The sequence below is a fragment of the Rhinatrema bivittatum genome, chromosome 7 (assembly GCF_901001135.1).
Source record: "Rhinatrema bivittatum chromosome 7, aRhiBiv1.1, whole genome shotgun sequence".
Taxonomy (NCBI): Eukaryota; Metazoa; Chordata; class Amphibia; order Gymnophiona; family Rhinatrematidae; genus Rhinatrema; species Rhinatrema bivittatum.
Window position 1 is genome coordinate 182,133,305 of NC_042621.1, and position 17,070 is coordinate 182,150,374.

Here is a 17,070-nt window from a genome sequence, read left to right on the forward strand (position 1 = left end):
GTTTGGTATTATTGCCATTCAGGAAATCAATATTCCTGGACCAAATCCATATTGGATGCAGATCCAGGGACTTCATATGATATCCACATATGTCCACTCTGACCTAGGAATGGTATCAAAAGAAATCATGCAAGTAGACAGCTCCCAGTTCTCCATCAAGTCAAAATGGGAAAACTAATTGTGTATGTATACAAACCACCGGAGTCATAGTTAACTATCACCAAGCATGCTAAAATCTGCAACAGGGTAGATACCTAGGAAGGTGGGGAAAACAAGGAAAGTTCTAGCGAAGTTTGAAGAATGGTTTAGAATCTGGCAGCTAGGATTTAATGCCAAAAAACGCAGAGTCATGCGTATGGGCTGCAAAAGGCCAAAAGAGTGGTATAGTCTTGAGGATAACATTATTCTATGCATCAAACAAGAGTGGGATCTAGGGATGATGATCACATCTGATGATCTCAAAGTGGCCAAACAGGTAGATAAGGCAATGGCAAAAGCCAGAAAGATGATTGGGTGCATACGAAGAGGAATGGTCAGCAGAAAATGGAAGCGATATTACCCCTGAATAAGTCTCTGGTGGGGTCTCATTTGGAATACGCTGTGCATTGCTGGAGACTGCACCTTCAAAAGAATATAAACCAGTTGGAGTCGGTCCAGAGGGTGGTTAGTAAAATGGTCAGTGGACTTCGTTCTAAAGCATATCAGGACAGATTTAAAGATCTAAATCTGTATACTTTAGAGGAAAGGCGAGAGAGGGGAGATATGATAGAGACATTTAAATACCTCACAGATATCAATGCACAGGAGGTGGATCTCTTTCAGTGGAATAGAGACTCTGGAAAGAGGGTCATGGGATGAGGGTAAAAGGGAATAGATTCAGGAGTAATCTAAGGAAGTATTTCTTTACAGAAAGGGTGATGATGCATGGAACAGCATCCAATTAATGGTGGTGGAGACAAGGACAGTATCTGAATTAAATAAAACATGAGACAAGCACAGGAGATCTCTCAGGGAGTGTTAGGGATTATAGAACTGAGTACTTGTGTAGCTGGGCAGACAAGATAGGCCATATGGCTTTTTTCTGCTGCCAGATTTCTGTTTCTATGTGCCTTCATTTCAAAACAAATTGAAAAAATGCAATGAAAATGATTTTGTTTCATTTTGTTGGCAACAAATGGAAATAGTACTGAATATTAAACATTAGTTTCATCTTCATTTATTTTGTTTTGTTCCTATTAAAGTCTACAGGGAAAGCATTATGCGATACATGCTTTTTTAAATTAGTCTCAGCCTGGAGCCAGTTGGGGATGGGGCAAGGAGTAGACCAATCACTTGCAAACAATTTTCAATCAGTCTATCCCAGTTTTTCCCCTTCTTTCTTTCTTTTTTTAGTTGAAAGTGAAAAAAAAAAAGGTTATGTTTGAACAGGCACCATTGTCCAGTCAGTTCTGTGATTGATTTCAGAGAGGCAACACAAGTTGTGAAGTTCCTTGCTTCAGAATTGAGAGTTCCAGGAAAAGATGTCAAAAAGAATTCTGAGAAAGAAAGTGTTCTATCAGTCACTGGTTCAGTACATTCCTGTGCTACTGCTTGTGTGCAGTGTACTCTGCAGTGTTCCTAGTAGAAGGAAGTTGTAAGTTCTTATTGTTGGAGTGACATAGTATATCACCAGGGCTAAGAACAGACACAGTGTGCCTGCTCTTAGCTTACAGAGATTGCCCCCATGCTTTCAGTGTGTGCTGTGCAGAGACTACAGCTTGCTGTCTATAGGTGATCGTATATTGTGTGACACACATAAAAGCAGTTGACAGAATCTAAATTAGTGATGACATAGTCAGCAGTGCACTACTATTTCTGGCAAAAGTGACTGTCTGTGTTCATCCTACTGCGTGCACTCTGTAACACTATAAAACACCCTACCCACTAGTGATCTGTTTCTTAAGAAAGTCCATCATGTCAGTGATATGGAGAAGCAGATGTGGGAATGGGAGAATACAGAAGCTTGCTGAAAGGAAGACTATGCCAGCAAAGGCTGTGGCTAATACTAGCAGCCTTGGTGATAGCCATAGGATCAGCAGCATAAGACTCCTGTTAAAGATCAAGTATTTAATTTTAGAGATGTGAATCGGAACCGGAATCGGTTAGGATTCTGGTTCTGAATCACATCGTGGTTTTTTTTCGTCCGGCCCAATCACGGTTTTGTTTGTCAGCTGCGCCTGAGCCGATAAACAAAAAACCCACCCCGACCCTTTAAAACTAATCCCTTAGCTTCCCCCACCCTCCCGACCCCCCAAAAAACTTTTTACAGGTACCTGGTGGTCCAGTGGGGGTCCCGGGAGCGATCTCTCGCTCTCGGGCTGTCGACTGCCACTAATAAAAATGGCGCCAATGGCCTTTGCCCTTACCATGTGATAGAGTATCCGTGCCATTGGCCGGCCCCTGTCACATGGAGGGAGCACTGGATGGCTGGCGCCATCTTGGTGTAAATTAAATAGGGATGTGAATCGGGCTTCGGACGATTGAAAATATCATACGATATTTTCAAAATCATCAGAAATTGGGGGCTCCCCCAAAACGATAGGAAAACCCCACAATATTGATCGTGGGGGTTCTCTTATCGTTTTGGGGGAGGGCGGGAAAAACGGCACACAAAAATAACCCCTAAACCCACCCCGACCCTTTAAAACGAATCCCTTAGCTTCCCCCACCCTCCCGACCTCTCCCAAAACTTTTTACAGGTACCTGGTGGTCCAGTGGGGGTCCCGGGAGTGATCTCCCGCTCCTGGGCCGTTGGCTGCCACTAATCAAAATGGCACCGATGGCCCTTTGCCATTTCATATACAGCAATTGTGAGTTCTTATTATAGACTGTTTGTGGGAACCAATGCTCACCTACGGCTCCTGTTCCTGAATGTACTGAAGACTCTCTGTGGCATAGAGACCATTGCAGACATCTACTATTGTGAGGGTACCATCTTGTATCCAGTATACCCTGTCTACTCACTACCTCTAGTCTCTCTCTACAGCTCAATGACCCAGAGATTATATTCCAGTATCAGAAGGACTTCAGCCTTGCCGGACACAACAACTCACTACTGCCACCCCTGGTGGTCCAGCTTCCAGTCTAATAAAGAACTATTGTGTTTATCTCATATTCTAGCCTAGCCGGTGGTTCCTCTCAGGATCTCCTCCTGAGGGTGCTGTCATCTGCCATCGGCCCAGGGATTCACCATTTCCTCCAAGTGGTCATTCCTTTCACTACTGTCACCTTGTGGGAGCCAACCACTACAGACCACTGACTCCGCTCACGGAAGTATTATATAGATAGCTACTCCTCTTTCTCTAAGACCTGCAGCAGCTTATATATATATACAGATTGCTACTCCGTAGCGGGGGCATGACAAGATTTCTATCTCAGTAGCGAAGTACATTATACCTATTGTTAGTTCCTCTCCTCAGAAGAGTATCATTATACATGTTTGCCAACTCCTCTTCCTTGGAGAGTTGATCCTTAACAGATTGCTACTCCTTAACAGATTGGTAACAGAGTGCTACTTCCTTTCCTTACAGGAACACCTAACAGCAGTTTGCTAACAGATCTACAGATAGCTAACTCCTCCCCTCTGGAGGAGCAGGTCATGTTATATCGCTACTCCTTTCCCTTTCAGGGGAACAGCAGAACAGCTTGCCAACTCAGCCCTCCTGGCGGGGTGAGCAACAGTAGATTGCTAACTCCTCCCCTCTGGAGGAGGAGAGTATAACAGATTACTACTCCTCCCCCTCTGGAGGAGGAGAGTGTAACATTGTTATTATATTTCCAGTTTTGTTTTCCATTTTTTTACAAATAATTATTAATATTGTATTTGCTTTTTGAAGAGCTGAATGCAGTAAAGTTGACTACTAAGTCAGGGAAGGTCATTAGTGCTGATGGGATCTACCCAGAATTCCTCAAGAATCTTACATCTAAAGACAATAGAGTCTTGTCAAATTCATCTTCAAAATTCTTGGTGCTGAAAAAATCCCAGAAATTTGGCATTATTCCAAAGTCATCAGTCTTCCAAATTCTGATCCCAAAAGGTACTGCCCCATTGCCCTTTTTTCTGCTACCTACAAGGTGTTTCAATGTCTTACCTTAAATTAAATATGAGCAAGTGGGTTTCAGAAAGGGAAGAAGTTATTCTGACCAGATCTATTCATTCACTATCCATATTGAAGAAAAATTTCAGGGAAAACTTGAAACTACTTTCACATATCTATCATAAGCAAGCAATACTGTCAGGCAGGAAAGCTTGACAATGAAATGTTCAAGAATTATTCAGTGTCATAAACCTGTTAGACTCATTAGTTACCTGATGAGAAACTGCAATATCCTCATCTACCTTGTCATGAGAACAACAACATTTGAATGCTCAATAGTGGTCTGGAACAGGAGGTCAGTTCTTGCAATCACCCTCTTCAGTATAAGCACTGTGAGCATGCTGTGCACAAAATACCAACAGTTCATTTATGCCCGAATACATTGCACCGTTAACACAAGTATTTATGCTACAGGAAACAAGCAGAATGCTCCCAAGCAACCTGTGCTTACTGGAATTATTTTCAGATCTGGTGGCCTTGCCCCTAGTCAAACAAGGCAATTATGTCAACATTCCACCTGATCAAACAAGCTAGAAAACAACTTAAGGTTTCCTTTAGTGGAAAGTATCTTACCCATCCAAACTACTTGGAAGCCAAAGCTGGTGCAAGAGTATTAGATGCTCTAGTGAACCTTCAGTCTTCCAAGATCTTCTCCCACCCACCTTCATCCCCTATCTTCAACCCATTCTTCACTCCTCTCGTCTCATTTGGCCAGTCCTGGACCAGGCAGAAATCTTCATGTGGTGGCAGTAACAGGAAGAAAATTCAGTATGGGGCCTGTGAGGCAGTGTGTGCTGACAGACCTTGCAAGTAACCTTGCCCTTTGTACAGGTATCCTTGGTAACAGGAAACCCTTCTGAAGGAGGCAGAGCTGCCACAAGGCCTGGTGAGGGCATGCCAGTCACAAGCCCCACCCACACTAGTATTTTTTTAATTGTTCTGCTGCCTGAAGATTTCCAATGGAGGGCTGGAATTGGGCCCCTATTTCTTTCAGCTTTAGGCCAGCACCAGGTCTGTGGAGCACCTTGTAACATGGGAGTCTCCCTCCCCCCCCCCATTGCTGATTTTGTGAGATATATTACTACATGGAATCCCCATCTCTCTTTCTCATCCCCAACCCCATAGACACTTCTAAACACTGGCATACTGAATTGACAGAAATGCAGAGACCATGATAAGTTAATAGCAGTGATGAATTTCAGTAGAGCTAGACTTTTCATTTCCCACCGCTGAAGCCTAATTTCATGAATAGTTCATTCAGTGTTTTGCAAATCCCAAATTTTGCCACTTTAGGAAACTTCCTAATTTACCTAGTGATTAAACTAGCTTTGCTCGGGCCTTACCCTAGCCAGAACCAGTATATGTCCAACTCAATTAAACACCAACCAGAAAATAAAAGCAAGGGTGAACCTGTTCTAGAAACTCACCAGAACATCATAGGGGAGCATAGCCAGAATGTTAGGGGACAACTGCCAGTCATGGGTAACCCCTAAGGCAGTAGCAAACTCACCCCAGGAGCAGGGTAGTAGCAGGCTGAACTCAGGTACAGGTCTGGCCTAGCATCAGGAATCTTCCACCTGATCAGTTACCTCCTCCTTCGATTGAGCCCTCAGGTTCTGGTAGCTGGCAGGACTTAAACTTGAAGTTCTCACAGGACTGAAAAGCACCCACAAAGGCAAGGCAGGACTAAAGCTAAGACAGAACAAAAGGGTGCCCACAAAACAAGACAGAACAGAGAAGAGCACTAGAAGACCCAAAACAAACAAGATACAAAACAAGAGAAACAGAAGGCCACTGGGGCCAAACAGAACACAGGAACAAAGAGTAGGAACAGCTAAGACTGACACTAAAACAAAAACAGAAGGCCACAATAACAGGGCCAAGTACACAACTAAGGCAAGAACTAGGACTAAGATGGCCACAAAGCAGAATGTAGGAAACTCCAAGATGAGGCAGAATACTAATTGTGAGGACAGCTTTTAAACTGTTGCATTGCAAAAAACATGACAGCCAGCAGGACTTCTAAGCCATACAGCCTGGAGGACTGAGCAGCAGATAACATAGCCCACTGAAGGCCCCTACTGGTGAGAGGCATGCACTGCACACAGACCTTCATACAGAACTTCCATACTGCAACACTGGCTCTTGTATACTCTGTTGTAGAAATCTATTCTGCCTCATGGCTCTGCAGCCACCACAAAAAGATTGTAGAAATGTAGCTTGACATTGTTATATGGATGGTGACAGGCACCATCAAATCCACCTCAGCTGAGTGGCTTCCAATGCTGGCTCACATTATCCTGCTTGCTCTTCATTTCAATGTCATTGCCCTTTATGACATGGAATAATTGATTATACCAACCTTTCCATTCCTAGTGACTTATCAACTGCATCACAAGAGCACTTAAAGCCACATCAGCCATTTTGGGAATCAGTAGCCAATATATGTGTTGCTGGAAGAAACTCATTATTCAGCTGAATGGAATTCTGGGATGCATGCAACATAGCAAATAAACATATCATTATTGACCTTACAGCAGACGTCCTGGCTTTGACTTCCCCCAAAGACAGTCCTCAATAGAATCACACAAGGCATGGATGATGTGGTTACATGTTCTACAAGTAGAAGATAAGTATCAATGCCGACTGAGACATGGACAGTGTTTAAGATACTATGGCAGGACTTGCCTGTCACCAATATGATCCCATGTATGTATTCTAGCAGTGGGTAGGTGATTTGCAGGAAGATCACAACACCTCTGGTATCAGGGATAGGGCACTGCGTGCAGGAAGATCACAACACTCCCAGTATCAGGGTTAGGGCACTGTGTGCAGGAAGATCACAACACCCCTGGTATCAGGGTTAGGGCACTGTGTGCAGGAAGATCACAACACTCCCAGTATCAGGGATATGGCACTGAGCGCAGGAAGATCACAACACCCCTGGTATCAGGGTTAGGGCACTGTGTGCAGGAAGATCACAACACTCCTGGTATTAGGGATAGGGCACTGCATGCAGGAAGATCACAACACTCCCAGTATCAGGGATACGGCACTGCATGCAGGAAGATCACAACACTCCCGGTATCAGGGTTAGGGCACTGTGTGCAGAAAGATCACAACACTCCCGGTATCAGGGATACGGCACTGAGTGCAGGAAGATCACAAAACCCCCGGTATCAGGGATAGGGCACTGAGTGCAGGAAGGTCACAACACCCCTGGTATCTGGGATAGGGCACTGCGTGCAGGAAGATCACAACACTCCCTGTATCAGGGTTAGGGCACTAGTGTGTGCAGGAAGATCACAACACTCCCAGTATCAGGGATAGGGCACTGTGTGCAGGAAGATCACAACACCCCTGGTATCAGGGATAGGGCACTGCGTGCAGGAAGATCACAACACTCCCGGTATCAGGGTTAGGGCATTGTGTGCAGGAAGATCACAACACCCCTGGTATCAGGGTTAGGGCACTGTGTGCAGGAAGATCACAACACTCCCAGTATCAGGGATATGGCACTGAGCGCAGGAAGATCACAACACCCCTGGTATCAGGGTTAGGGCACTGTGTGCAGGAAGATCACAACACTCCTGGTATTAGGGATAGGGCACTGCATGCAGGAAGATCACAACACTCCCAGTATCAGGGATACGGCACTGCATGCAGGAAGATCACAACACTCCCGGTATCAGGGTTAGGGCACTGTGTGCAGAAAGATCACAACACTCCCGGTATCAGGGATACGGCACTGAGTGCAGGAAGATCACAAAACCCCCGGTATCAGGGATAGGGCACTGAGTGCAGGAAGGTCACAACACCCCTGGTATCTGGGATAGGGCACTGCGTGCAGGAAGATCACAACACTCCCTGTATCAGGGTTAGGGCACTAGTGTGTGCAGGAAGATCACAACACTCCCAGTATCAGGGATAGGGCACTGTGTGCAGGAAGATCACAACACCCCTGGTATCAGGGATATGGCACTGAGTGCAGGAAGATCACAATACCCCTGGTATCAGGGTTAGGGCACTGTGTGCAGGAAGATCACAACACTCCCAGTATCAGGGATATGGCACTGAGTGCAGGAAGATCACAACACCCCTGGTATCAGGGATAGGGCACTGCGTGCACGAAGATCACAACACTCCCAGTATCAGGGTTAGGGCACTGTGTGCAGGAAAATCACAACACCCCTGGTATCAGGGTTAGGGCACTGTGTGCAGGAAGATCACAACACTCCCAGTATCAGGGATATGGCACTGAGTGCAGGAAGATCACAACACCCCTGGTATCAGGGATAGGGCACTGCGTGCAAGAAGATCACAACACTCCCGGTATCAGGGTTAGGGCACTGTGTGCAGGAAGATCACAACACTCCTGGTATTAGGGATAGGGCACTGTGTGCAGGAAGATCACAACACTCCTGGTATTAGGGATAGGGCACTGCATGCAGGAAGATCACAACACCCCTGGTATCAGGGTTAGGGCACTGTGTGCAGGAAGATCACAACACTCCCAGTATCAGGGATATGGCACTGAGTGCAGGAAGATCACAACACTCCCGGTATCAGGGATAGGGCACAAGTTCTACTCACATTGACTGATCACATTACTTTTTTTGTAAAGCTACCAACTGTTTCCATTTCCAATCCCCCATATATTGTCAGTGGGAACCTTGGTAACATGAATAAATAAGAGGGCAGCCAATAGGAATACATATTCATTCCTAAACTGACCTTAACTGACCTGAAAAGTGTCAAATTGTATCATTATCTGTTAGTGCGCACTAACAATGGTTAGTGCGCGCTAACTTCCTGTTAGCGCGCACTAATCGGAAAAACCGATTTTTTAACTAAAAAATCGTGCCAAACACGATTTTCTTCTCCTGCTAGACGATTTCGATCGTGAAGATCGGGCACACGATTCACATCCCTAGTATAAACTGCTTTTCTGTGCACCCTCTGACTTAATATCATGGCGACATTATGTCGGAGGTCCCAAAAGTTAAAAATAATAAAAAAATTTTAAAAATATATTTTTTTAATTGGCTCGCGGGTTAAAAACCGGACGCTCAATTTTGCCGGTGTCTGGTTTCCGAACCTGTGGCTGTCAGCGGGTTTGAGAACCGATGCCGGCAAAATTGAGCGTCGGCTGTCAAACCCGCTGACAACCACCGCTCCTGTCAGAAAAGAGGCGCTAGGGACGCGCTAGTGTCCCTAGCACCTCTTTTTACTGTGGGCCCTAATTTGAATATTTTTATTTACTGAATCGCGCTCTCAGAAGAGTGGCCTGTGTGTGCACCGGGTGCTTGCCCGCTCTCCCGCGATTTTTACTGTATCGGCCTGTTAGTGAGCTGATTTTGCTTAGAGAGTGAATCTAGCAAGATTAATAGAGGGTTTCATTTTTAAGAAAATTGCTAGGTCATTTTTCAATCATGTTAGAGCGTTATCGTGGGCGTTCACCTGTGATGATGCAATAACGCATGTATTATTTTACACATTGCATAATGTGTATGCAAATTATGGAAATGTAGTCAGAGGAGGAGTTTGGGTGGGGTTTATGAAAATGAGGAATGTTTAACATTATGTGTGATAGCATAATGCACATTATTGCTAGAAATAACTACACCTTTTTTTGTGGTGTTAAGCTGTGTGATATGCTTGAAATGGGATTTGTGATAAATATAGCAAATCCCATTTTGGGCAGGGGGGGAGGGGGGAGGCAGAGGGGGCGTGGAGTGAGAAAGAGAGAGCCTCTGGGTTTGCCCACATATTTGATGTGATTTGGAGTGAGGAAAGGTACACAAAGATGAGATTTCTACAATGTACTCTCACCCTAGCTTGATCAAGCTAGGGTGAGAGTACATTGTAGAAATCTCATCTTTGTGTACCTTTCCTCACTCCAAATCACATCAAATCTTCACTGATGTGTACTCTATGTAACATTTACATGCTGCCCCTTTGCCACCTACTGGCAGGACTAGGTTTCATACATTACATATATGCCGATGACATTCAGCTAATTCTACCGGTAGAAGAAACAATTGAAAAGACACTGAACTTTGCAATGTTATACCTAGATATAATAAAACAACTACTAAACCAAATGGAACTAGTAATTAATATTGAAAAAACAGAATTTATACATCTTCAACGAAAAAACATTGAAATAATTCAGAATCCCATCAAACTTAAAAATGATAAAACAGTGGAACTAACTGAGAAATCTCGAAACCTAGGAGTAATAATCGACACGGAATTCAGCCTTAAGCAACACATATCACTGAAAGTTAGAGAAGGCTACGCCAAATTAATGGTCCTTAGGAGACTAAAACCCTTATTAACTCAAGCACAACTTCAAACAGTTCTGCAAGCACTAATATTCGCTAGCACAGACTATTGTAACACACTTTTCCTAGGATTACCATATACAACACTAAGACCACTACAAATACTACAGAACTCGGCTGCCAGAATACTTACTGGAAAAAGCAGAAGGGATCGTATCACTCAAACACTTGCCGATTTACACTGGCTGCCAATAGAACAAAGAGTGCAATTTAAAACGCTTTGCACAATTCATAAACTAATCAATGACAAAAATGCTGATTGGCTAAACTGCACTATGATTGCATGTCCCCCAAAGAAATCCAGATCAGCCAATAAAGCTCTACTAATCATACCCTCGGTCAAAACAGCAAAACTGACCCAAGTTAGAGAGAGAGCACTATCTCTAGCTGGCCCAATATTATGGAACACAATGCCACTCGAAATAAGATTAATGAAAGATTTAAAACTCTTCAAAAAAAGCTTAAAAACTTGGCTCTTCAAAAAAGCCTTTCATAGTGAGGTCGATGAGTAAGAACACTATACACAGCAGAAAGTCACCTAAAAGTGTAATTGCTTACTTTTTTATTTTTTATCATAATTAAGTATTAATGTAAGAGAAGAACAGTATAAGACATATATGATTATCCTATTAATCATATAAATGGAAATTCCAATCCACTTTCCATATAGAGTATATTATTGAAATATGTAACCGAAAAATATATTGGCACCCTCTAGATAATTCATAAACCAAACCAAACTTATTTACGTGCCTAATTGTAAACCGTTGTGATGGTACATTACTAAACGACAGTATAGAAAAGTTTTTAAATAAATAAATAAAAAAAATACTGTGCTGTTCAAATGTTTGACTGTGCATGTAAAACTGGGCCCAAAACCCTAGACCACCACCAAAACCTTACCTCAAGTTACTAGTTGAACTTCCTACAGTGATATAAATAGTTGACTTATATGAGCTCCTTATAAAGGGGCTCTTTCTCTCACTCTCTTTCTCTTGCTCTCTCTCTCCCTCTCAGGTGTGATAGAGTTAACACTCAAAAATTATTTTAATCACACATCCCTCTTTTATCACAGGTGCTATTCATGTGAAATTTATAGCAAAATGATAAATCTAGGCCTAAGAAAGCTGCTGTGCTGTCCAAAATACAAATTGAACATCGCAGTGAATAACTATGCATATAGGGGTAGATTTTAAAAGAAGCGCATGCGCATCCATGTGCGCACGCTTCCCAGCACGCGCACATGGACGCGCCGATTTTATAACAAGTGTGCGCCGGCACGCACATGTTATAAAATCCGTGGACCATGCACACATGCGCGCTGGATTTTATAATTCATGTGCCATGTGCGGGCGGCAGGCGCAGGGGGGCCTAATCTTAGAAACATACGTGCGGCAACGAGATCAGGCCTCTCCCAGTTCCCTACCCCCTACCTAACTCCCTTCCTTTTCCCCTCTCCTCTCCTCTCCTCTCCACCCCTAAACCCTTTCTCCTACCTTTTATTTTTTAATTTTGTTGCTTACTGCTCAATTGGAGCAGTAGCAACTTACGCATGCCTGCAGTCCCTTCCCCGGCACAGTGGCAAATGGTGGCAGTACTGGCCGCCTCCAGCCCTCCCCGGACTGCCCCTTTCCTTCGGCCCGGCACTTCTGTGCATAACAGGAGTTACGCGTGTGGCTGGGCCCCTTTGAAAATGCATGCAGCGCGCACAAGACCAGCCACACACGTAACCCCTGTTATTTATGCACGTGGTTGATTAAAAATTCGGACGATATTGTAGATGGGTATTTAAGAGGAAAGATAGTCCTGTCTTTTACAGACTTCAAAGTCCAAATCCAATAATTTCTTCCTCTTTATTTGTGGTGAAAATGAAGCATCAGGAAACAACCTGCTACTTCCATGAAGGTTTTAGTACAGCCCAATCCTTGTCTGACTCCAAAATTAAAGAAATCCCTATGGTCTCACTCTGGGTAGCTGTCTATGCTGAAAATTCCAAGTTAATCATGGTTTTCCATACATGAAATAGACTGAGACAACAAATGGCAAGCCTTGGCAGGTTTTCCCTGGGGTTTGTAGACACTCCATCATACAGTTCTTAAAATGATGAATACCTACGATCATTAGAACTTTAGGAAAATTAATGGCTCAAATATATTTTTAATTCTTAAAGTGTTTTGTGCAACTTCCAGCTTCCTGGTGGTGACCAAATTATCTTTGGCTACCACAGCTTTAAAATTTTGAACATCCCCATTTGCTCATCTAACTCAGAAACATTAACAATAGGCTCTATAAATTTCTGTTGAGAGTTTGACTTGTTCTCCAGCCTCAGAACCTTTTCTATAAGAAAATATTGTGTTAGGAACTAGTATTTTCTTTAGATCTAAGATAGCATACTGGAGAGTCTATACATTAATATTAGTAGAACCCACACAAACGTTCAATCCAGTCACTTCATCAATTGAAGTTTTACCTAAATATACATTGCCAACATTCAGTTACTCTTCCACTAAAACTGCATGATGGAAGAGAAGGGGAGACGATGTAAAAGTTCCAAGCTTTCCAATCTGAGAAGTTCCACAGTGGGTCATCAGGTCTTCTGCAGTACAGATCCTCTCCAAGAAGTCAACCAGGGTTGACAGGATCTTTGCCAGGGGAGAGTTTGGGGAAACCAATGGTTCCATGGCACTCACTGAAATAGAAGCCTTCCTTCCCAGATCTGGCACTTACCATACTCCTGGAGTAAGTTTATTGTCTGGTAGCAACGATGCCTAAAGTTATCCATTATACCCATGAGCATGTTGGCATTTCAGATGGAAAGATCCTTAGTTTCCATTTATCTTTGGGCATAGTTGTTCCAACAAATACAAGAAAAAAATGAGAAAATAAGCCTGTATGGAGCTCTCCACCAGAGAGGTAGGAGTCATGTTCACGAACACATGGCTACCTTGCTGCTGAAAGTGACTTTTTAAATTTTAAGACTTATTAAATGTCTGCAGAACTTTTATTAATGGGCCTAAACATTAAACATTAATGTGCATGTTAAGGCTTTCAGGGACATGCTAAAAGCAGTGTGCAATGCAACTTTTGTGCTAAAGTGGTCTAAGAAGAAATTAGGATCAGCATGGTAAAATTGTTAAGCCCACAAACATGCAAATGAAAGAATGTCATATGTAGCTAAGGGTTTACCGAGTGCTCAGTAATAACATGGAATACTCACCCAGTATACTACTTACTGAGTGCTTGGTAAATGGCTGCTAGTTAATACATGCCTAGGAACTGGCAATAAGTAACTACCATGCATGGAAAGGCCTGAAATTCCCTATGCTAACTGACCCTAAGTGAATAGGACGGTTAGTGTGGATTCCCTCCCTTCTCCAATGGCAAGATCAAACCCCCAATAGGGCATCCCTATCCTTCCTAGGATAACAATTCCTCCCCCTGCAGCAATCACAAACAGCAGCCTACCCTCTCAGCCTCATCAATAACACTCTATGGGGCCGATGCAATACAGTGCACTCAGCCGAGCGCACTGTTTAACCCGCTGTCGGACGCGGGTTAAATAGGCGCTAATCCACCCCCTAATGCAATAGAGATGTGAATCGGTACCGGACTCATTTCCAGTATCGGGTTCGTAGAATCGCAGGAAATCTTCATTTCCCACAGTTCTGAATGCTTTTTTTTCCGGCTTTTTTATCGTTTTGGGGGGGGGGGGGGGAAGAAAGGGCACACAGATATGCTCGGCAACAGTTTTCATAACAGGCCGGCTGTAGTAATGAAAACCGACGCCGAGTTTATCGGCATTGGTATTCATAACCGGCAGACCGCCAGTCACCGCGGGGTCGGGTTAGCAAGGAGGCACTAAGGTCGCGCTAGCGACCCTAGCGCCTTCTTGCTAGCACGACCCCCTAATTTGTTTATTGCATGCGCTAAGAAAGCGGGCCCTGAAAAGTCAGCGCCCGCTTTCCGCAAATTTTATTACATCGGCCCCTATGGCTGAGGAGCCCTCCCCACTCTACTCTGAGTCATCACATTCCCCATCCCCCTGCCAGTAGAAGAAAACACCCCTGCTCAAGTCATCAACCTCCTTCTCCAGTAAAGGAAACCCTCCCATTGTCATTAGCCCTTCTCTTCCTGCATCTGACAAACACTGCCCCCCCTGGCAACCCTCTGGAATGTGACTAGATCAGCTCAAAGACTCAGTGGCAAGTACAGTGCTCTAAAACCACAACAGAGAGGCACAGCACCCCAGCTATCACATACAGAGACCCAACAACATGGAAGTGATGTAGAAGAAAATAGAAATGCTGGGTGGTTACTCTTTAGAAATTAGTTTCAAAGTCTGTATGCTAAAAGTGCCAGCAGCTATGCAGGCTACTTGAATTGCCTCCAATATCTCACATGGCTACGGATACTCCTTCTTTAAATGACAATACCAGTCTGCTGCAGCCTGGGATACTTTGGGGTTTTTTTGTATTTAGTCATGGTTCACTCTACATCACCAAAGAAAATGTGGAAAGTAAAACGTCATCATTTTACAGTGAGTGACTGATTAGATTTTTCCTTTAGAGCCATTAGAAAAATAGTAGGCAGGCAGTACTTTAAATATTACAGTCTCGTTTGCAGTTCAGTGCCATTGAAAATATTAGCTGTCATCTTACCTTAAACACAAAACCCTCTGGGCAGCTTAACTGGTCATACCAGAGTGCCTTGTACATGACCAACATGAGAAGGCAGGCCAGGAATGCCATGGTGATAAGAATGAGACCAGTCAGCTAAAAGAATGAAAAAGAATAACAGAATAAAATATGCATGAAGCCTTCTGAATAAAACATAGCAAGCTTTCATAACCAACAGACTGTGCATCATGTATAAAGGGATTCCAGCTGAACCCATCAAACACTCCAAGAGGACTGTTGCAACTATTTCTGTTCTTTGTTTGCCATATTGGGCCAAGTTCTGACAACAGTACCATACAGCATCACATAATGATCATATTGTGGGATAGGGAATATAACTCATCATTAATGGATTTAAGACTCAAAGATGAATTACCAGAAATACTTTTTAGTGCCAAATAATCACCCAAGTATGCAGTAATCTAAACAATCTATATTTGGCAATTATATATATATGAAGTGTTGATCTTACATTGGTAGCAAATACCCCACTCCCCCGAATCCGCCTTTTCAAATTATTCCAGTGAATGTGGAATTAGACATTAGGGATGTGAATCGTGTGCCCGATCGTCTTAACGATCAAAATCGTCTGGCAGGAGAAGAAAATCGTGTTTGGCACGATTTTTTAGTAAAAAAATAGTTTTTCTGATTAGTGCGCGCTAACAGGAGTTAGCGCGCACTAACGGGAGTTAGGGCACTGCATGCAGGAAGATCACAACACTCCCGGTATCAATGTTAGGGCACTGCGTGCAGGAAGATCACAACTCTCCCGGTATCAATGTTAGGGCACTGCATGCAGGAAGATCACAACACTCCCGGTATCAATGTTAGGGCACTGCATGCAGGAAGATCACAACACTCCCGGTATCAATGTTAGGGCACTGTGTGCAGGTCAGTTAAGGTCAGTTTAGGAATGAATATGTATTCCTATTGTCTGCCCTCTTATTTATTCATGTTACCAAGGTTCCCACTGACAATATAAGGGGGATGGGAAATGGAAACGGTTGGTAGCTTGACAAAAAAAGTAATGTGATCAGTCAATGTGACTAGAACTTGTGCCCTATCCCTGATACCGGGAGTGTTGTGATCTTCCTGCACGCAGTGCCCGATCCCTGATACCGGGAGTGTTGTGATCTTCCTGCATGCAGTGCCGTATCTCTGATACCGGGAGTGTTGTGATCTTCCTGCACGCAGTGCCCGATCCCTGATACCGGGGGTGTTGTGATCTTCCTGCACACATCCCAGTATCAGGGATAGGGCACTGTGTGCAGGAAGATCACAACACTCCCGGTATCAGGGATAGGGCACTGAGTGCAGGACGATCACAACACTCCCGGTATCAGGGATAGGGCACTGAGTGCAGGAAGATCACAACACTCCCAGTATCAGGGATATGGCACTGCGTGCAGGAAGATCACAACACCCCCGGTATCAGGGATATGGCACTGCGTGCAGGAAGATCACAACACTCCCGGTATCAGGGATAGGGCACTGAGTGCAGGACGATCACAACACTCCCGGTATCAGGGATAGGGCACTGAGTGCAGGAAGATCACAACACTCCCAGTATCAGGGTTAGGGCACTGTGTGCAGGAAGATCACAACACTCCCAGTATCAGGGATATGGCACTGAGTGCAGGAAGATCACAACACCCCTGGTATCAGGGATAGGGCACTGCGTGCAGGAAGATCACAACACTCCCGGTATCAGAGATACGGCACTGCATGCAGGAAGATCACAACACTCCCGGTATCAAGGATAGGGCACAAGTTCTAGTCACATTGACTGATCACATTACTTTTTTTGTCAAGCTACCAACTGTTTCCATTTCCCATCCCCCCAACCATCACCTCAGTGGGAACCTTGGTAACATCAATAAATAAGAGGGCAGCCAGCCAGTAGGAATACAT

General features: G+C 44.0%; 1 protein-coding gene across 1 annotated transcript in view; it reads right to left on the reverse strand.

Moving 5' to 3' along the window:
• CALY (calcyon neuron specific vesicular protein) overlaps window positions 1–17,070 on the reverse strand; it is a 180,128-nt gene that overhangs the window by 21,809 nt on the left and 141,249 nt on the right. Inside the window, exon 4 of the mRNA XM_029609595.1 lies at window positions 15,142–15,255. Coding sequence (XP_029465455.1) covers window positions 15,142–15,255 — 114 coding nt within the window. The remainder of the gene's footprint in view (window positions 1–15,141; window positions 15,256–17,070) is intronic.